Genomic DNA, 22,227 nt, shown 5'->3' on the forward strand with positions numbered 1-22,227 from the left:
TACATATTATTGAAGCCTTGTATATTTAGGCTAGATGTGACATAACAAATAGACATGGGCTTACCCAGGACACAGGAAGGCTGTCAGCAGAACATTGGTCTTCCATTTCTCACCGCCAAATGCTGCACAAAACAAAAGCCCCACAGCTGTTGAACACAGTCAAAGGCAGGACATTCAAACACAGCATTCTGCTCCTTTGAACAGGCTTGGGCAAGCATCTGAGCTACTGTAAACTCTAAACCAAAATGCCAGTGTAACAAACTCAACCCTTTCCCTAATTTTTTTCTTCATCAGAAAGCTCAAAACAAAAGTGTTAGACCATTATCTTACAAGAACGTGCACTGGGAAAAATTGCAAAATAAACATTTCTGTTATCAGGTATTTCATAAAGTAATGAAAGGATTCTGTATTCCACTGTTAAGGTATTTTTATCCTTTGATTTTTTCACAAACGTGCAGCTCAGAGGCAATCCCATGCCAATGCACAGCATAGCTCTTACTGCATACCTACTGGAAAAAGTGTACATAACATGCATAACATGTATTTGAGAAACTCAAAGAATTTTTATTGAAAAGCACAAAAAATATATCCAAAATCAAAGCAAAAACGGGCTTTCTATGGTAAACATGATACAATCTTAAAAACCAGCAATTCCCAGCCACCATATCAAAATTGTGCCAGCAACCCCTTGTTCTCTGCAAGTAGAATTAAGCGATAGCAACTGACAGAAATGAAAATATAGTTGATTTGAAAGTTTACAGCAATGAGGATAATCTAAACCTGCAAGTCGCCTCTCTTCAATCTTAAATATTTTCCTCACTTACCCTGAGGGCAAACGAAGAGTAAAAAAAAAAAAAATCACTACTGTGATGATAATTTCACCTAATGAACTTAAGTGCTGTCACATTAAATAAACTTTTATACTTACATTTGTAGAACCTGGCAGCAACATAACCTGCTGGTGTTCCAAGCAGCACCCACAAGACCACGGCACAGGTCATTAGCGCCCCCCGATTTGCAGGGGACAAAAATCCCAGACAAGCGAAGACTGGGGGGAAATAAACAACACAAAGCTTTATAAAATGGTTCTTAAAACACGCTGCGTGTTTTAAGTCTCTCCCAGATCTACTGTGAACAATGGGTGAGGCTGAGAGGATCACGCTATGTTTCGGTCCTTCTCCCAAATACTTCACATTTTCCCTTTAGCAACTTCTGACACCGAAGCCTAAATATGCTGCCCTGTCACCACCTACAACTAAGCAACTGGTAGTACCCTTTTGAGCTCCTCTATGGAAGGTGTGTCTGGCCTACCCCCCGTCCCTCATCTAGGAATATTCCCTCCACACAAACACACACTTCCAACTTTAGAGCAGCCTACAGTGAGCCATTAGCATACAACAGTTTGAAACCATTGTTAGAGACCAGTTTTCAAGCTAGTTTGCTGCCAGCCACGTTTAGTGGAAGTATCTGGTGGGAAGGAAAGCCTGCCTAAGAGGGAAAGCGCAGCACAACTGATCACTTAACCATTCGTGGTGAGGCAATTTGTGCTCCAGGAAGTGTTAGGGGGCCCACATAGCCTGTTTTCATTTTACTTACATAATGTAACGAAAGTCATAATTAAAATCTGCGTTCCAGAGCCCAGAAATACAGACAGGAGCATTCCTTTTCTTGGGGGCCTGAATATGTCGCCGTGAACCAGTTTCCAGCCAAATTCCTCCTGAGCATCTTCCTGAAAAGTAATTACAGCCAACTTAAGAGTGTATTACAAGGACAAGGAACAGGAACACGCTCCCTAGGTAGTGCATATGCACAAGATCTCTCAGAGTTATTTGCTGAACCTACCTGAAATGCAAGTAAAAGGCCATATTAGTGGCTTGCACTAAGTCAGACTTAATGTCTCCCCACTTGCACTTCCACTTGTGCAAGGTCTTCTGCAACCAATTTCTGGGCAGAGGGAAGGAACTGCTAAGTGTTGCACAAGGGGTCATGTAAAAGCGGAACTCTGGTAAGTCTATGTTTTCATTTGCACACTGCTCGATCTGAGTCCATTTTTCAAATGGGAACAATGGAATTATCTTATAAAGATTAACAGGAAAGCCATTGCACACCACACACTGTTGTGTGTATTCACAGCCACTGTCTCATGTTCAATCTAGCTTAGCTGAACACAAGACAGAAAACCGCAGCCATTCTGAGAAACACGCTGTTGTGCCTCCCTTGCTTTGAAAGAGGGAAAGGGAGAGGCTGGGATTTCAGACAAAACTTCATCAAGTCCTTGAACATCACTTTTAATGGCTCTACATTTTAATTTTGTTCTGAATTTAACATTAAAAGATTAATTTCAATAGTCAACAAGCAACCTGTCAACTAGGAGCCATCAGATAACTGGCAAAATCAGGTTTAACTATGCACCTAGACAGCAATGAATGAACAGTAAAGCTTGGCAGGTTATTCCACAATCTGGGTGCTACCACAGAAAAGGCAACGTTCTCCCTAGTCACCCACCGTACCTCCAAAAGGGAAGGTGTTTATAGCAAGGCCGCTGCAGAAACTCTTAACCAAAGGGCAATTTCACACTGAAGCAGGGAACCGGGGACTTCACAAGGAGACATTCACAAGAATACAGTAGAGAGGTAATGAAACCAGTTTTAAGATGCTTCTCATTACTGACTGATGGCAGTTCGGATCCTATACCTACAGAATATTTTCTGTCATGGGCATGAAACCCTTGCCATAAAAATACAAAAATTCTGCCAGTAACATATTTTCCCCATGTAATTTTTAAACGACTTCATATAGTCAGAGAATGGCAGTCGCTTGAGAACATAACAGATCTCTTCATCCACTGCTAGTAGCACCTAAGCCAAAATAAGGCTATTTGTGAATAACAAAAGGAAATGGATTATCAATGTGTTTACCAAGAATGAAGCATGCTTGAGCACTTACAACAGTTGAAAAAAGCACAAGAAAATCAGAGTCCAGTAGCACCTTTAAGACCAACAAAGATTTATTCAAGGCGTGAGCTTTCGAGTGCAAGCACTCTTCCTCAGACTAAATAAACTAACAGCTGAAAACATTAATGTTCATAAGGTATGTTGCACCAAACAATATAAACACTGCTTCTTGGTCTTCCATGAAATGCAAAAAGAGTGTTTTATGCCGCAACATCTTGTTTTGTGGGATTGATGTTTTTATTGTGTATTTTATATTGGTTTTAAGTGTTGTTGGGGGAGTTATATATGCTGCAACCTGCCTCGAGCCTTAGGGGGGAGGTGGGTAAGAAATTTCATCATCATCATCATCATATAATTTATTATTTTAAGTAAGAAACGGGCTCATGAATCAGACAGATAAGGTTCTTGGAGTCACTGTACTGCCAGGATAGCTGAATTTCAAAAACAGAGCTATGAATGGTTCCTTCTATGTAAAGCATGAAGGCCTCATAGTGAACACTGGGTACCACTTTCTTTTTCAGGCAGGAAGCTGTTGCATTTTTGTCTCCAACCCTAGTGGTGCCCTTAACCCTCAGTTTGGTGACTTCCCTACCCACAGTCTGCACAATTAAAACAATTTAAAAAGCCAAGCAACAAAAGATATGGATCCTCAAAAAGGCAGGAAGCAACAACAATATACGCAGGATATAGGTAGCGGAGTTGGCCAGCAGCCCCCTGCCCAAGGTCCCAGCAAAACAAAGTTCCCCCACAAACAGGGTGGGACAGAATGATGCCCTCAAGTTCCAGTTAGAAAAAACCCTTCATGGTGAGTATCCTATGTCCTTTTTTTTTGTTTGGAATTGGGGATATCACTTTGAATATTAGGATGCACCCATGCAGACTAAAGGGGAAGGAAAGCAGTACTGCCTGTCATAAGATTGCAGAACTTGCTGAAATTCTGAAATGAAATTCGGCTTTCTTCTTATGCGAGGTGCAGTTTTTTAAAGTGTATGTCATGGTGTCTAGGCTGGCCATCAGCCACTTTGGAAGGATAATCAGAGTTTCTTATGCATGGTTAATAGTTCAGCGATTATTGAGTTCTGCAGCACTTGTAAAACAGAGCTCTTCCACCAGGCCTATGGTTGAGGCCAGTTACACATTAGGCCTCCCTCCTGTATTGCACCCCCCACCTTGGGTTCTGCCAAGGGCCAAATTTTTAGATCTGATTTTAGAAATTTTAAACTGCAATATTAACGTATTGTTGAACACAGGTTGTTCACCAGCTTGAGACCAGCTCAAGGAGAGAGGGTGGTTTACAAATCTAAAGAAATAAAACAAAAAATATTTAGGGACACCCTTGCAAAGAGCGTGACGAGGGAGCTCCCTGGCTTTGATTACTCGTAACATGATCCTACGTTGCAGTCACAGCAATAGTACTCTCTCTGTCTCTGGGAATTGCTGCCCCAGAAATCAAAGCTGCTCCAGGTCCATCAATGAAATAACAGAAGCACGATATTGCCCTTTTTTACCCCCTTCTGTGGGTCACGATTTGCTCATGGGGAACAATTGCTGGTGGTGACAAATGTAGTCAATATAAAGAGAGATTTGTAGGATGAAGAATGTCACTTCTTTTCTCTGCCTCGATCTCCCTCCTCTCTGTGGGAGATGTTCTCCACAAAGTCCATCATTCAGCTACCAGAAATGTCTTCTTCATCCTCAGATCCCCAAAGAAGAGTAACATCTCAGTTTACCCAAGAAGTGTGCTGGATTGTGCTGGCTGCTGTCCTATCAAGTCTTTTATAGGGTGCCATTTCCAGAGTCCAATTCTGAAGGACCCTGTTCTGTTGCAAAGCATTTCCACATTTTCTTTTTTTGGCATGTGGGAATGACGGTCAAATTCCCATCAGAGTGAGCCCACTTCAAGTTTCTCACCATGGCTGGCAGCCACATTTTGGCTGGCTACTGCCTCCCCTGAAGAAGGCAGTAGGAGGGAGAGAGGCAAGAAGATGAGAGGGAGGGAAAAATGAAAGTCTGAAAGATCAAACAGGGAGATGTTAACTCAGAACGTCTCTAAAAAATGAGGACACAAAAAGAAGCAGAAGAAATAGGCATAGTGGATAAAGAAGTGGAGACTGAAAGGACAGAGTTAAAGAAAATGACACCCAAAGAAGATCAGAGCCCTTTACATTTCCTTGTATATCCTATAGAGGCAGGAAAAAAACCTTTAGAGCAAAGGAAACAAAGACTGCAACAATTTCTGCTGTAGTCTCACAGCATCCATTATTCAAAATTATGCTCTTGGTTCCAGATGAGAAAATTCCAATCCACAAAACTGTTACAAGCAGCAAGGCTGTAATCTTAATCCTATCTATGAAGAAATCGGTACCTTCAAACTCAGTAAGCGCATTTCCAGGCAAGCAAGTTTCAGACTGAATAGCAGATGCAGTTATTGTCAAGCCAGATTTTAGATATTTCAGGTCTTTTTAAAATTATTGTTATTAGACTTACACATTGCCCCTCCCAGCCAGCCGATTTTGATTAATAGTGAGGGCTTTGGTTGCTACACCCTCCACAGTTGCCTACATGCCAAGACATTATCTCCAGAGAAACAAAACCAACTTATAACCAAACATCATTTTTATTAAGAGGGATAATTAAGTAACATTTTTTCTTTATTAAAAGACAATCCAATAAACTGGAATACTTACAGTGGAATCCATTTGATTATATCGTGCAATATCTTTGTGTAGAGTTCTTAACATGATCATGGCTACCATTCCAGAGAGGAAAAGGACAATCACCAAAGAATTCATAATACTACAAAGAAACGAGATTACCAGACAAGTTAACACGGTTAATACCAAAATGATTGCTTCAATATACTGACTGAGAGTATTTAAAAAAAAAAACCATCCGCCTTACCTAAACCACTGTATGCGGGTGTGGGGCATGGATTCCAAAATGTAGTCCCATCTGGATGCCCACCTTATGTCTTTGTTTTCCTGAAAAGTAAAATGTTTGTTATCATCTGTTTTGTACCTGCAAGTTAGTTACAACTAGGGATGGGCACAAATTGACTGATGAACTAAAGTGCATCACAAATTGTGGCTGGGTCATGAAACAATGCTTGTGAATTGTAAATTTTGTGAATTTTCATGCAGCTAGTGAAGAGCAACTGCTTAAGTGGCTAGGAGCCTTTTAACCTCCTGCTTTTTGCTCCCCGTGCAAAGCTGCAGTGATCAGAAAGCAAGGATTTAAATGACTCCAAGCCTTTGCCAGGCTGCCCAAGACAGCCCCTTTAAACGGCTGATCCACATGGAGCAAACTATTCCATAAAGATCAGTTGTTTAAAGGGGCTGTCTGTCTCGTAAAGCAGGCTGCCCCAGTGACACAGCTGCTTCTGATCTTAAGAGCTGAGCCCCAGGAGCAGCCTGCTTCCATGACTCAGCTGTTTAGTGCCAGAAACAACTGAGCCTTGGGAGCAGGCTGCCCCCACAGCTAAGCTGCTTTGGGCACAAACCTCACAAACTCAATTCAGTCCACATGGAAGCCAACTGGGTTTATGCGGTGTGTGCCCACCCCTACATACAACAGCCTATTCAGTTTCATACTGAAATTGGAAAGTAACTAAGAGCATCTTCCTAAACAGAATTACAGTCAGGTCTACTGAATGGAGTATATCTGCTTAGGATGGCTCTGTAAGTTAACAAAAGCTATTTTTACCATGTCAAACACTTTGTCTTCAGAAAATACTTTGTACATACAATAAAACCTACGGAAATTTCATCCCTTTTTTAAGTCAAATCAAGAGCTCAAAATTCTTTGCAAACCCCAATGTCATTAAGAGCATAAGGAATCTTAAATAAGAGGCCAATCACATTAATTTTTAAAACCATGTATGAACAATAACTGGTTTCATCTGAAGCATTATTAAAAAATACCTTGTGAACACATTTTTGCAATACTGAAATACTATAACCTACTTAAATAGATTTCTTATTAAGGTAAGCTAATGATCACCATGTTGCTGTGTTACTGGGCACTGATTATGTTTGCCCAGATACTAAGGCTGCATTCAGATGTCACACACACACAAAGGTTTGTACCCAGTGGCCCCAAAGGTTGATCGGGTTATTGATTGGGTTATTAAGGGGTTTTATTGTATTTTTACTCTTTTATTGTGAGCCTGAACGGGAACAGCGGTATATAATTTCAAGTAATAAATAAAATAAAAGCCGCCTGCTTGTCTCACTCCTTGCCAATCCCTTCATTCACAGAGAGCGACTGATGGTCTGGTGGCAGAGACAATATTATACAAAGGCTGCTCTCCATGCTGGGATTGGGTTGGGGGGGGGGGTTCATGGGCTGACAGTGATTTGATATTTATCTCTACAAAAATAAAGATTTTATATTATCTGGTAGACTACCAAGCAGAGAATGAGGTGGCTGGATGGAGTCACTGAAGCAGTAGGTGCAAACTTAAATGGACTCCGGGGAATGGTAGAGGACAGGAAGGCCTGGAGGATCATTGTCCATGGGGTCGCGATGGGTCGGACACGACTTCGCACATAACAACAACAAGACGACCAAGACTTTATTGTATAAGCCATGGCATCTGAAGTAGCCTAAACTGTTGATAAATCATACTGTCCTAACAAAGTGGAGTTCATATTGCTATTAGATGAACCATATCTCTTAATCTGCTTTTTCCTTTAATATTCCACACCATTTTATCTTTATGCTTAATAGCTTAGAGGCCTTAACCCCAGCAGAAGACAGAAAAGGAAGCACACTAACCTCAAATTTTACTGTATACGTGTAGGCAATTTGAACTTCTCCGCTGGTAGCCGTGTTACTTATATCCATAGGTGGTCCTGAACAATCTGGACTGTTAACATTGGTATGCTTAAAACTATTAAGCAAGAATATGGGAGGAAGAGGGAGACATTCTGATGAGATGATAGAATTGAATACAACAAGCACATTTGTTCACAGCCACAGCTTTCCAACCGTTAAAACCAGACAGGAACCATGAGGTGGTCCTGAATAATAAAGAAACCTACACGTAAAAGCAGTAAGTTTAGCTACACCTAAACACAAAACAAAGGCAGTACAACAGCAGGAATGAAAGAAGAGACCCTTTTGGGGCACCAAACAGATGGCACTACACTAACAGAAGATCTAATATGAATAAGAATAAAGTTTGCTTGCTGCTTCCTCTACCAGAGGCTACAAAACACATAAACATTAGTGAACATATGACAACATTGGATTCTCCAGGCTCTCAACTTTCATAAAAGGGAATTCCCTGGCAGGCATAGTAGCAATTCATCAATCATCAATTTTATTGCTCACCGCCTTAGGCCATCGCAAAATGTTACAAAACAGAAATGGCAGGCACAGGAGAAGCTTGCTGCAATACATATGCCACAGCAAATATTATGATGGTGGCGAAACTGGATAATTTCTAATTGTTTAGCATAGGGGTGCATATTTGGCTAATCCAAGCTAAAACAAACAAACAAACAAACCCTGTATTAATTCAGATGGGCGGGCCATTTTTCTAGCTACCAAAATGGCCAAGCCCCAAAAATCTGAACTAGCCAGCTAGCCGGAGTTAAGGCATTTAAAGAGAACCAGACACCTTTAAATGCCTTTGGACTCAGCTCACTCCACGCTGAGACACTGCAGCTTGAAGAGGAGAAGGCATCTGAATAGGTCTCCCTTTAAATGCCTCAGACAGAGAGGGTACTCTGACTCCGGGGCATTTAACAGGATCTCAGTTCCTTTAAATGCCTCAGAATCACGGAACCAAAAACTTATTTGGCATGCCAGAACATTTGCTGAACACGTGCGCATTTTAAATTACTTCAGACACACAGTGGTTTAATGACAAACTATTAGTGTTCACAAACAATGTAACCCTTATGATCCTTAATTGAACACTTTATGAATACTAATTCTAAGGAACAACTTTTCAGAGATACTCTGCAGGTTTTTTTGGGAGTGCACGGACAAAGAAGCCACAATGCAGTAATCATACAGCCACATATTTTTACAATACGCCTGTCCATTAATGCTTTCCAGGAAGACATCTGAAGATCTTAAAAGTTGTTTCACTTGCACATGGCTCCTGGCTTGTTAGGTTATGTCAACCGTAGTTGACGCATGAAGACTCTTCGTCCTTTCAAGACCAATGTTAAGATCATCAACATACGTCATCCACCAGACACAGACACATCCACCCTTTGGTTTCACAAGCAAGCCATACATACTCTCACCTCCTTGGTTCAAGCTTAGCAGCTACGAGTCTTGAGCCAGACTGTTCGTTTTCTACATTATGGTAACTGATTGTGATATCCACATGGTTGAATATGTAGAAGGTATCTGGTTCACGAAAATCTGTCTACAGAAAGACAAAACCAAACCAAGAGAAAATTAAAATCTGAGGATCCTCCCCAAGGTTCAGTAGGATATGGCGCCTCACTCCCAATGGAAGAAGACTTGGCCTCCGGCTGGGATCGGGGGTAATCAGAAGACTTAACTTGTGATCGCCTGCCGCCTTTGAGGTAAGGGATGATTTTATGGGGTTTTATTGTATTTTAATGTTTTTATTGTTGTGAACCGCCGCGAGACCATTGGCAGAATGGCAGTATACAAATAGAAAAATAAATAAATACAATATAATGTTTCTCCTTGAGTGAATATGTATGGATGGTCTTTGAAAGACCTAGACTGATACCTAGTACATAATTTTGCAGAATTCTAGCTATGATGACAGGGTAATGATGACATATTTACATGTGTAAAAGGTGAAAAAATACTGAGACTCTTGCTTCAGTATTCCCATAACTAGAGTGTACAGCTGTCAAAAGTGTACAGTTGTCAAAAGTAACAAAACTGATGGTAATTTCAGTTTTCAAATGGGAATTCTGAACATGAGAAGATAATGTATATATCTGTGGGAATGCTGCCCCCAATCTAGCATTCTACAGTAAAGAGTACAACCAAAAATGTGGTTAGAGATGGTATCTAAATATTCGCGCACCAGCAAGATATAATAAGTTCTTACTAGCACAGTCTAATAGGAACTAACATGCTGCAGTTAAATAGCTTATCACTCTCCAGCCAATCCAACCATGAAATATTTTGGGCAATTCTTCAGTGTAGTTTATGCATCAGATGAATCGTTAGGCAATGATAGATGGGAACAGAAATTTCAGTCATAAATTTTGGATCTTTCTCTAAAATAGGCTCTCTTAATCAGGGTTCTGTGAAGCCCTGGGGTTTCCCAAATGGGTAGAAGTTAATTTTTAATATATTTTAAAATTTGTTAAATATTTATCGGGTGATAAGCCCATATATGGTCATGTTGAACTAGTCCTCCCCCAATGGCCAACGATGGGCCTGGAGGGGATGGGAAGTGGAAAGGCCCTGGGTGGGCGTGTACGCTGCTATGCTTCTCAACCATATTCTGCATGATCGCACCACTTCTGGGGTTTCTCAAAGCCTGAAGAATGTTTCAGGGGTTCCTCAATGATAAAAAAGTTGAGAAAGATTTCAAAAATTAAGTGACGCCTCCTTTAAATGATGAAAAAACACATAGGAAGAATATACACGATATTGTCCACCTTCACTTAGCATTTAGCCATAGCTTAACTGTAGGTAACAGCCTTAAGAGACATCAGAAACAGGAAGACTAAATGGCATGATACACTAAACCAGGGGTAGTCAAACTGTGGCCCTCCAGATCTCCATGGACTACAATTCCTAGGAGCCCCCTGCCAGCGTTCCCTTCCAATTGTAAGACTCCTACAGTGGATCCAGAATCTAAGCTAACTAAAAACTGAGTTTTCGTCTTCTCAGCACAAGATGAATAAGTAACTGGAGGCAAAGCAGGTTGGTGCCACTGAACCAGCATTCAAGGAACAAAAAAAAAAATAAAAAACACAACGCAAATCGAACACGGTTCCACGGTTCTTTCATGCACTAGTTTTTAAAAATAAAACTGCTTTAAACTTGCACTGATAACGCAGGCATCTTTGGGTTTTGCATCTTTAGTTATATAACAACCAATGGGAAATCCAGGATTGCAGAACTTCTGGTTCTCTTCCACCTCGTAACACCATGTCACAGGCATGTTATCCACAATCCTAAAAAAAAATAAAAAATAAAATGTACTGTTTTGTTTTGAGAGGCAGCATATCAAACTAAAGTCCTACTTCATCCTAGACAATGTTTGATAGTATCCAGTGACTGCCAGCTCTACTTACAGAATATGACTGCCTGCCCCACAACCTGGGGAAGGGCTCCCCATACCAAGCATGCACAGAAGCTGCACTGAATATGATCAGACTGTTTGAGCTGGAGAAAGAAACCAATGAAATGTACTTCTTCCCCTTCAGCCAATGAGCACTTGGACCAGCAGAAAATAACCACTAGTTATTCTGACCTAACAAATATGATGTATTAATGTCAGTATGAGAACTGAAGAACTTCTAGTCTTGGAAACAGAGCAGACATTTTAAGTTTCACAATATTAATCATTTTCTCTGTGATGCAAAAAGCACACAACCATATAAAAAAGCTGTTTCAGCAAATCAACGTTTCAAAATTTAAAACAAAACCTGGGTGGTTATAACTATACTGTTATATCCTGAAAGCTTAGTTGCAAAAGAACAGCAAAATGGTATTAATTTCATCCCCATTTATGTATCTTATCGCTCACATTAGGGCAGCATACACGGAGAGATGGGGGAGGACTGGTAAGGGAGGGAAATGGTGTGGGGGGGTGGGGAAGCAGGAGGGTTGAATTTTCCATCTCTTGCTAGTTCAGCTGCAGAATACACTCTCAAGGATTTGTCACCTGCTGGAATTGTCCCAGGGGTCTCTCTTTAAATCCCCAAGGATGGCTGCAAAGGTAGAAACAATCCCATCTTTCCAGCTGCCCTTGGGCAAATGTGAGCATTTTGTGGTTGTTGGGTCCCCACTTGTTCTACTGTAATTCCAAATGCTCAAGAAGTGCATATATGTCAGTGGCATTTTACACTTGCTACTTAACCTAGATTATAAGCATTAAAAATTATATGGGAACTCACCAGTGATGCTGATAATTCAGCAGCATGCTCTTTTTCAGAAATTCAAGCTTTTGTTTCTCTTCTGCTTTACTGAGATCATATGTTTTTTTACAAACAGATTTGCACGTCTCCTCCTTTTTAAACATAAACTGACAGATACAAAAATAGGAATTAGTTGAGTAGACAGTCTTTGTTTAATATCCGCATAAAGATCTAACGCAAATTTAAGAAAAGAATATCAAATTAAAAGCAATAAACTTTCCAGGAGTGGTCCCATTCTTGGTTTAATGTTCTACATTCAACACATCATACCCCACTGGTAGACAACACCCCCAAGATCTAGCATTACTCTTAGCCTAGCCAGCAAGTGAAACCCAATCACAACCTGAACACTGTTTAAAGATGTTTGGGCATGTGTTTGTTCTTTTCAAATAACAACAAAACTAAGGAGGGCTTCAGCTGTGTTGCCCCCTCTAAAAGATGGACTCCACCAGCCACACCTCAAGCACATTCAAAATAATATTTGAGTGTGTTTTAGATATACTGAGCATATACAGGCTTCATTGCCTTGTCAGGAACAAATGGGAAAGAGACAGGGCAAAAACAACAGTCTCATGTATTCTCAAAAAGAAAGTGAAATACTAAGAAGTAGAGATGATGGATCTTGAGAAGAATTCTAGCACGACAATGACTGCAAACTGAAATTTTAATTGTAGATTCATGTGGGCAGCCATTATGGTCTGAGGTAAAAGAGGAAATTTGAAGTCCAGTGGCACCTCTAAGACCAACAAAGACCAGTGAGGGGGAGTTATTGATCCACATGCTGAACGGAGAAATACATTTTTATGATTCGCCATCTTTTTTACATTGTTAAATGTTTATACTGTTATATTTTTAAGGGGATTTTATTGTTAGGGGATTTTATTGTGTTTTTATCAACATTTGTAAACCACCGCGAGACGATTGTGAGCAGCAGAATACAAATATAATTATTATGTATAAAAATAAAAATAAATAAATAAAGTTTAATTCTGGGGATAAGCTTGTGTGTACATGCACATTTCTTCAGGTACTCAAAGAAGATATCTGAAGAGGTGTGCATGTACAAAAAAACATACTGAAAATTAAACTTTGTTGAACTCAAAGTCTAATTGGAACACAATCCATTCATTCAATTTATATACCGCCCCTCATTGTGATGTCTCAAATCTTATTTTATTTGATATAGCACTGCAGCCAGATAATAGATATCCATAAATGCCATGCAACAAACATTACTTTTTCTAAGGATGAGTTTAAAATAGTTAAAAAACCATAATGCCAGATACATTTTAAAATTACATAATAAAGTTCCTCCAAATCACCATTAATGAAGCTTCAATTGTCTTTCCCTTGCACTACGCACTCGAGCACAGAATTTGGCAACCTGTCTAATAATATGGGCCTTTTGAGGACTTGTGCTGTTGTGTTGTACACCAAAGAGGGCACAGAATCATCAAATAAATTAGAAAATGTGAGGGGAATATGGATGGAAATACCAGGCTCGAAAGGTTACTTAACAGCGGGGGAATATTATCATCCACTTGATCAAAATCTTGAGGCTGACCTTGTACAGTTCTGGTAACTATATCTCAAAAAAGACATCACAGAGCTGGAAAAAGTACAGACGGGTGACCAAGATGGATAGGGGATTGGAAGCACCTTCCCTATTTGGAAAGGTTGAAGAGTCTGGGACATTTCCGTTCAGAAAAGATCTGACTAAGGGGGAACATGATAAGAGTTTATATGCATGGGGTGGAGAGGGTTAGCAATTAATGTTTTATTTTCCATCTCCCAATGTACGAGACCGCAAGGGCATACAATTAAGCAGATGTGCGGTAGATTCAGGATGTGCAAAAGGAAATACTTCTTGACACAGATAGTGACTAAAATGTGGTTCACTGCCAGAGGATGTCGTGATAGCTACAGGAACAAACAGCTTTAAAAGAGGACTAGAAAAATTCACGGAGAATAGGTCTATCGGCGGCTATTAGCCATGGTGACTGAGGGAAACCTTTACATTCAGAGGCACTAAACCTCTGAATCCCAGAGCTAGGAGGCAACAGCAGGGGAAGGTCTCAGCCTCTACGTCCTGTTGTTGGCTAGCCAAAAGAACAGTTTGGCCACTGTATGAGACAAGATGCTGGACTAGATGAACCATTGGCCTGATCCAACAGGGCTCTTCCTGTGTTTTTATGTTCATGTGCCAACGCTGCAAGACGTATTGCTAAAGTTTTACTTTTGCTCCACCCTTAGCCAACAACCTTACAGTTATGAACCTTCACTCCTCCCGGTCATAGGACTGGTTTGGGCACCTAACCCCCAAGAAGTAGCTCCTCTTTGACGTTCATGGGTGCCTAATTCTGCTTTCCTTGTGGTCAGACTGATTTTTAAAAAACAGCCATTGTGACACACAGTTTGTACCAGGAAGTACCAGGAAGTATGAGGAAAGGTGTAAAGGTGCAAACCCGAAGTCTATCTTCCTGAACTTATCAATTAATAGTCAACCTCAGACCACAGCAACATTTATGTAGCATACACTACATTTCTGAAGCAGAGCACACTTCTCTGCTATCTCTTAAGTCTTTTCCCTCTTATAGACTATGAAGAAATTCAGGAAAGAAGTTCCACTAAGGTCTACTTTTGCTGCGCCCCTCTGGCAAGGGGACAAAAGGCTCATTGACACATCACAATGAATGGCCACATGTATACATTTTAAAAACAAAATTGGAAACCAGTACTTGGATAAATATGTATTTATTTATTATATTTATATACCGCCCTTCCCGAGGGCTCTGGGGTTTAAATATGGGTTTACAATCATGCATCTACATATGCTGAATGTTAACAGAAGAATTACTCAATGGATGTACAAAAAGAAATCAAGTGTACACTGTACATGGACTGTGTAACATGTAAACAGGGCTACAGAAAGTCATGCAGTTCACAGAAAGGGACACATCTGACAACCACTGATGGACATCTGTACACATATCTATGAATGAAAGAACATTTTTCATTCCCTGCCTGAGTTGACAGTGTAAATTAAAATGTAACTGCTGAGATTTTATGGTTTAACAGGCAGATTCTGCATAGTCTTTGAATAGTAAGAACATACCTTATAAGGTGAAGGTTCAATCCTCTCTCCAAACAATACCTGCCCAAGATTTTCAGATGGGCGTTTTTCTCCAGCTGTTTGGCAGAAATCAAATCTAAGAAAGCAAATAAGACTATTATTTTTCTCGTTTCTCAGCACATGTCTGAATGCAGCCATGCACAAGTCTGAATGCACAAGTCTGAATCCAGCCGTTTGTATTGCAAAAAGAGATTTCACAGATTTAGAACTTCTCATATGAACACAGTTGACCAGATTGCTGTGTATGAGCTAAATTCTACTGATTTTGTTGAGCCTGAGGCAAAAATGACACTGTAGAATGTAAGTCACCTTTTTAATGTTACCCCCCATATAAAACCTGCCCTTACATAAAAAGTCAGCAGATTCGGGAGAAAGATTCTGGACTTGTCATTCATGTTCACAGAGAGCCCGTGTGATGTAGCAGGTAAGAGAGGTGGTCTGTGATCTGGAGAACCAGGTTTGATTCCCTACTCTTCCACATGCAGCCACCTGGGTGACCTTGGCCTAGTCACTCTTGGAGCTGTTCTCACAGAGCAGTTCTCAGAGCTCTCTCAGCCACACCTACCTCACAGGAGGTGGGAAGAGGGGAGAGGAAGGGAAAGCTGTTTGTAAGTCACTTTTGGACTCCTTTCGGTAGCAAAAAGCTTCAAGATGTGCTGGCTTGCCACTCAAGGGCAATTATTAACTATGAGAACTGTAACCATCTGCAGCATGACATGGTATAGTCTATTCTACCTTCTCAGTACTGTCAGAGAATCAGCATTACCTCATTTGGTTATATCCATAGACCGGGTCTTACTTTCTAGCAAATAGGCTTGGGGCCACATTGCTCATCAATTAATTTCTCCACAAATTATTTTTTGCTAGCTAAGTGTCTCTACATTAAATATTACTGAAGTACCACTAAAAGCTTTTATCACTGCAATTAGTAGCAGTTGCTGCTACTGCCTCTCAAAAAGACTTTGGAAGTAGTCGGGGACTGGGCTTCCATTTTCCACTGAGATTTAAAGAAGCAGAAGCAAATAAGAGCTTCTCTGCATTTTTGCCTTCTCGGAAGCCCTTAGGAAAAAAACACACTCCCTCCAATCCAATCCTCTAAGCGAGGTGTGGCCAGACGATGGCTCTCCAGATGTCCATGAACTACAATTACCACGAGCCTCTGCCATGCAGTCCATGGACATCTGGGCAGCTACAGTTTGGCCACCCTTGCTCTATGTTCTCTTTGTGCCAAGCTAAATAATGTGGCATCCACTGCCTCTTACAGTTTCGGCTCTCCCAAACTCTGACATGAACTGCCAGACCAAACACTTCCCTCCAATTTTTTGAACTATCTGAAGAGAACTTGCAAGGGATGATTGGGCTGGATAACTGATGCAGGAGAAAACAACACTAGCAATCAAGTTTGTAGCCTCCTGATCATGCACATTTGAGCTTCAAAACACTCATGATAGCTCAAAGGGATAGGAGAGGGCAGGGTGAAACCTTAGCTCTTCCCCACTGTTTCTCACTTATTTTTCAAATATGTATTTTGCACAGTAGGGCAACGCCATACAGTATAAGGTGCAAGAAAAATGGTCTTGATCCATCTCTTGCTTGCTTGTTTGTTCCCTCTTTCTCTCTTTCTCTCTGCTTGTCACTTGCTAATTCTTCTGCCTCTGTCACTGCCTCTGTGTTGTCACTGACTCCAGAAGGGGACAGAATTTCAGCCTTGCTAGCACAGCTGAGTATCACCTAAAGCAGCTACTGTAGCAAGGGAAAATTAAATGTTCTTGAAAATGTTCTGTCTCTAGTCCCAGCAGCTGAAGCTGTAAGTGAAATAGCTGCTGCTAGGTGAGATGGAAAAGAGTAGGCAGAAGTGGGACATGAGGAAGAAATGAGGGAGGAGTGAAGATACATGGTTTCCAAATTGGGGGGGGGGTGTCAATGTGAGATTTGACCCTTCGTAAAGACCCTTTAGAGCCTCTTGTGGCGCAGAGTGGTAAGGCAGCCGTCTGAAAGCTTTGCCCATGAGGCTGGGAGTTCAATCCCAGCAGCCGGCTCAAGGTTGACTCAGCCTTCCATCCTTCCGAGGTAAAATGAGTACCCAGCTTGCTGGGGGGTAAACGGTAATGACTGGGGAAGGCACTGGCAAACCACCCCGTATTGAGTCTGCCATGAAAACGCTAGAGGGCGTCACCCCAAGGGTCAGACATGACTCGGTGCTTGCACAGGGGATACCTTTACCTTTACCTTTAAAGACCCTTTCCTAATATATGGAAATGGTTGGGTCTTTTGGCAAAGTTTTGTAGATGCATATGTATTTAAAGTTCTAGAAAATTCTAAATGATCAGGATCAACACTTTGGGGAATCTTCAAAAAGACATTTTTAACTTCAACATGCAACTCTTAAAAATACTGGAACAGATTAAGGAAATATAATCCTAGAATGGTTTGAACATAGCAGACAGACAAATACCCATAAATTAACTGCTAATCTCTTTAGAACACATAGTAGAAGGTAACTGGCAGTGGGTTTAAAGGTAAAGGTATCCCCTGTGCAAGCACCGAGTCATGTCTGACCCTTGGGGTGACGCCCTCTAGCGTTTTCATGGCAGACTCAATACGGGGTGGTTTGCCAGTGCCTTCCCCAGTCATGACCGTTTACCCCCCCGCAAGCTGGGTACTCATTTTACCGACCTCGGAAGGATGGAAGGCTGAGTCAACCTTGAGCCGGCTGCTGGGATCGAACTCCCAGCCTCATGGGCAAAGCTTTCAGACGGCTGCCTTACCACTCTGCGCCACAAGAGGCTCTTGGCAGTGGGTTTAGGAGACACAAATAAGCTCAATGTTATTATGCCTGCATCAATCACAAAATTTACAAGGGAAAATTTTAAGAAACTTACCAGCCTAGAAGCCGCAGTTAATGACTATGTTACAATTGAGCTACTTTTGTCAAAGTGACTTATGTGTTGCACTTATTTAAAGGGGAAATTATGCAGCCAGTTCTGGACACAGGATGACATCATTTCTTCATGTATATGGAGACTAGAAAGCACTCACATTCCTAGTTCAAATGCCGACACATGCAGTCACTTTAGTAGGAAATAACATTGTGCCATGAAGACAGTATTATGTTAATAGGAATGAAATTATTTAATTGCAAGCATCTGTTCCATCTGTTCCACATATTATATTTCTGGTAAGAACTTGGAGGAGGAGCATGTTTCATGGCTTGTGCCACTCAGCACTGTCCCGCCCCTGAGTGCCTCCTCCTCCAAGCGGCTTGCCTGTCTGTCCAGCAGCCAGCCAATCACCTTCCGTCCTCCACCCCCTCTTCCTTTCACTTCCCTCTGAGGCTCATCCCTGCGGTGTGAGACCTGTCCCTGCCAATGAGTTCCCTAACACCTGTCTGCAGCCTTTCCAGGTCCCTGGGGGGAGGCTGTTGGCAGAGTTCTTCCACCCACCCCTAATCTAGCGCCTGTTATATTCCTGAATGCAACGGGCTTAGCCCCTAGTAATATATATGTCTTCATATTTCTCTGTGCACTTTTTAAAAGCTCTCAAACGTGACTTTCCTCTTCCTATGGCATTGTACCTAGCCACCATTTCAGGCCCTATGCCCCATCCTAGCATATCATTTGCCTAATCTGTTACATAATTCTATTATATACAGCTGTGTACAGCTGGACAGACTGATTTGTCTTGTGCTGGTAGACTGAATTTTCTACTGGCAAATTTCCCACATCTGTGATTCTGCAGTGCAGTAGATATATTTAGCACCATGACCAGCAATAAACATTAAGTTACAAAAAGCATCTTACCCAATTGCTTGCCTCAGAAATATAATAAATTATATAGTAGGGGAAAAAATAATTTCTACTACTGAATAAGTGAATGACAAATAAGAGCAGAATTTAGCAAACTATACTATGGCTTTGAACAACTAAACTGAAGACAAACAATACAACAAAGATCAGACAGTTCTTCATAGAGCAATATAAATCGAGAAACAAAAAATGAGATTTCATTGTACTTACACAGCATATTCATATGGAAGGACTGATTCCACAGAGTCCAGTCTATTCACAAAGAGCTCTATTGCAGACTGCAGAAGATACAAGATACAAATGAAAACATTATAACATAGATTGAGCCATAACAATAATCACTGTGTCACAAGAAAGGACAAAAATATTAACCTAAGCAAAATATCAAACTGGTCAACCTAGCCACTGAAGTACTAGAAGAACATGCTTTACAGGTTAGAACTACATGCCTCCTTTTCTGCAAATCAGAAGCAGAAGACAGTAAAGACAAACAAAACGTAGCATGGAATTCTTTTTTTAAAGAAATGATTAAACTAGCTTTTATCAAATACAGAAGCATCAAATGAAACTACCCCAAAGTTTCATCATGTAAATGGTTCGAAACCATCTTCCCAACAGGAAGCAATAAATGACATATAGCCAGCATGCTGTGTTTGCCTACAAAAGACTGCACTAACAAATATCCTCCTATATTAAGACCATAAAAACCTTACCCAACTAGAACTCTACTACTCAGATTCATTTACTAAATTGTAATGTTTACAATAGTAGGCAAACAGATACTTCCACAAAACTCACATTCAGGAACCCACCCACCAACTCTGCAAGTTCTTTTTAATTACAATAGCCCCCAGCCTATCTCCTCTCTACACAATGGCCTAAAACGGCGGCCTGCAACCTTTTTCCAGTTGCGAACCGCTGCCGGGAGGGGGGGGGAGTGCGACCCGGGGCCCATGCAAATGCGCACGTGCGGACCTGCTGCGCAGGCGTATTTGCTCCCAGCAGGGCCGCAAATATGCACGTGCAACAGTTTTGCGCCTGTGCAAACCTGCCGTGCATGCGCATTTGCACTCCTGACAGGGGCACAAACGCACATGCGCAAAACTGCTACATGTGCACATTTGCACCCCCATCTGGCACAAACGCGCATGCACAGCAGGTTTGCGCCAGCGCATTTGCGCCAGCGGCATGCCAATGGCCACGCTTCCCTCTCCCCCCCTCCTGCAGCAAGAAGCTTGCCGGGCTGCAAACTAATCGGCCGCTTCAGGGGCGGGGAGAGGGAGCCGCGGCCTGCTGCCAAGGCTCCCGGGGCCCGGTACCAGGCCACGGACCAGAGGTTGGGGACCAATGGCCTAAACTTTTGAAAACCCATATAAGCCACTGATCATCATCATATCCTGCAAAAGTGACCATTACACAAGGCCCATAGCAGAGTCTGATACAGAAGGAATCCCTACTTGTCACACTGGGGCTGAAAGAAGTCTTCTTAGTTCCACACCACAAACAAATCAGTCGCTCTTGCCTTTAAGAGTCTCCACAGCCTTGAACTGACTCATATCCCTAGCCTTTCAATTCTACCACTATTAGATGCCTAAAGGCACCTAAAAGTCTCCCTGTGCATGGAACTACTTCCTTGAAAACACATAGTTACTCCACTTCCCCTTTCAGTTTCAGCTTAACCCTCATGATCAGCTACAAAGAATGCAACTCTTATATGTTCCTCGTCATCCCTTTGCAACCATCATCTCACCTTTCCAACCCCCTGATGACTTCCTGTTGCCAATTTAATATCGGAAGCTCTCCAAATTTTTGGCTACTGACATTCCAAAAAGCACTATGTACACTGAAGACATTGTATGTATCAAGAAACCAATCACAGGCCATCACCAGTTACAGTGGTATATTGTGTAATGCCACATCCAGATTCATTAAAAGATAAAGCTTTCTAATAACTGGTAGACACATGATCTGTACCAGACTCTCTCAGATTGCATGTTTAATTGATAGATTCAAAAAGGCTGAACTGGGGTGGGGTCAGGCAAAGCTCTGTTCTTGCTTTCATTAAGGAACAGTGGATTATGCTGACTGGCCCTTCCATAGTGACAGCATCACATTACAGCAGTCTTTCTCAACCTTTTTATCATTGAGAAACCCTTGAAACATTCTTCACACTTCGAGAAACCCCGGAATAGGAAGCATAGCTGCATACACACCCAACCGGGGCCCTTCCCCACCCCCTCCAGGTCCATCATTGGCCATTTGGGGAGGTTGGCATGACATATATGGTCATATCACCTGATAAATGTTTAACAAATGTTAAAAATATATTTAAAATGCATTAAGCTTCCATCCATTTGAAAAACCCTTCCAGGGCCCTCAAGAAACTTTGGAGTTTCAAGAAAGCCAGGTTGAGAAAGCATGCTCAGTCTAAGATAAGTGGCAAGGAAACTCTTTTTATACTTCTCTTTGACCACTGAAAGGATTTATTTTCTTTTTTTATGCTGCTGCCTAAAAGAAACCTGCACAGCTGAATGTGGCAAAGCACACCACAAATTTGCTGTTTCATTTCCTTGCAAAAGAAATAGTGTTAATTGCAAATAGAAGTTTGAGCATCTCAAGTTCAGCCACCCCCTTCACCCCCGTCAGAAATGGGGGGCAGAAGGTGATTGGCTGGCTGCTGGACAGACAGGCAAGCAGGTTGGAGGAGGAGGCACTAAGGGGCAGGACAGCCACTCAGGGTGTTAAACGCTAAGTGGCACTTAAGCCATGAGACATGCTCCTCCTCCAAGGCCTTACCAGATATATCATGTGGAACAGATAATTAAGTTTCCTTGCCACTGGCTGTCACTATGGAAGAACCAGTCAGCTTACAGTCAACTTTTAAGCTACATAGTACCTAACTGTCTCTCAAATTATCTCCAACAGCCACAACTGAAGATTACACAGCACCCTATGTAGCCACTTCCAGACGTTTTGGCAGTGCATGTCTAATTTGGCATGACAGGTTAAGAGGCAAAGGTATGCCAGGGCATCCTGAAGTTCTTCTTAGCAACCTGTCTGCTGTGTAATACCTAGCTACCTCTCAGATGATCTCCAATAGAAAAGAGTGAGCTGGGTGTGGGGGCGAGCCAGTCAAAGCCCTGTTCTTGTTTCCACTGCAGAACACCAAGGAATTAAAGGACAGCTGCTTAACAAATAAAACAACACTATTTGAGTAACCCCAAGTCTCTTCCCAG

The 22,227-nt window shown here is 41.6% G+C and overlaps 1 protein-coding gene across 2 annotated transcripts in view; it reads right to left on the reverse strand.

Moving 5' to 3' along the window:
• TM9SF2 (transmembrane 9 superfamily member 2) overlaps positions 1–22,227 on the reverse strand; it is a 32,969-nt gene that overhangs the window by 10,026 nt on the left and 716 nt on the right. Inside the window, exons 2-12 of one of the 2 annotated variants that reach the window (XM_077343825.1) lie at positions 19,202–19,269; positions 15,168–15,261; positions 12,032–12,159; positions 10,957–11,086; positions 9,215–9,339; positions 7,731–7,845; positions 5,856–5,935; positions 5,642–5,750; positions 1,597–1,729; positions 929–1,048; positions 65–122 (exon numbers count right to left, since the gene is read on the reverse strand). In XM_077343825.1, the coding sequence (XP_077199940.1) occupies positions 65–122; positions 929–1,048; positions 1,597–1,729; positions 5,642–5,750; positions 5,856–5,935; positions 7,731–7,845; positions 9,215–9,339; positions 10,957–11,086; positions 12,032–12,159; positions 15,168–15,261; positions 19,202–19,269 (1,160 nt within the window). Of the gene's footprint in view, positions 1–64; positions 123–928; positions 1,049–1,596; positions 1,730–5,641; positions 5,751–5,855; positions 5,936–7,730; positions 7,846–9,214; positions 9,340–10,952; positions 11,087–12,031; positions 12,160–15,167; positions 15,262–19,201; positions 19,270–22,227 lie in introns of both variants that reach the window. The other variant, XM_077343824.1, reaches the window with a different exon arrangement.

Source organism: Paroedura picta, chromosome 6 (genome assembly GCF_049243985.1).
Source record: "Paroedura picta isolate Pp20150507F chromosome 6, Ppicta_v3.0, whole genome shotgun sequence".
Classification (NCBI taxonomy): domain Eukaryota; kingdom Metazoa; phylum Chordata; class Lepidosauria; order Squamata; family Gekkonidae; genus Paroedura; species Paroedura picta.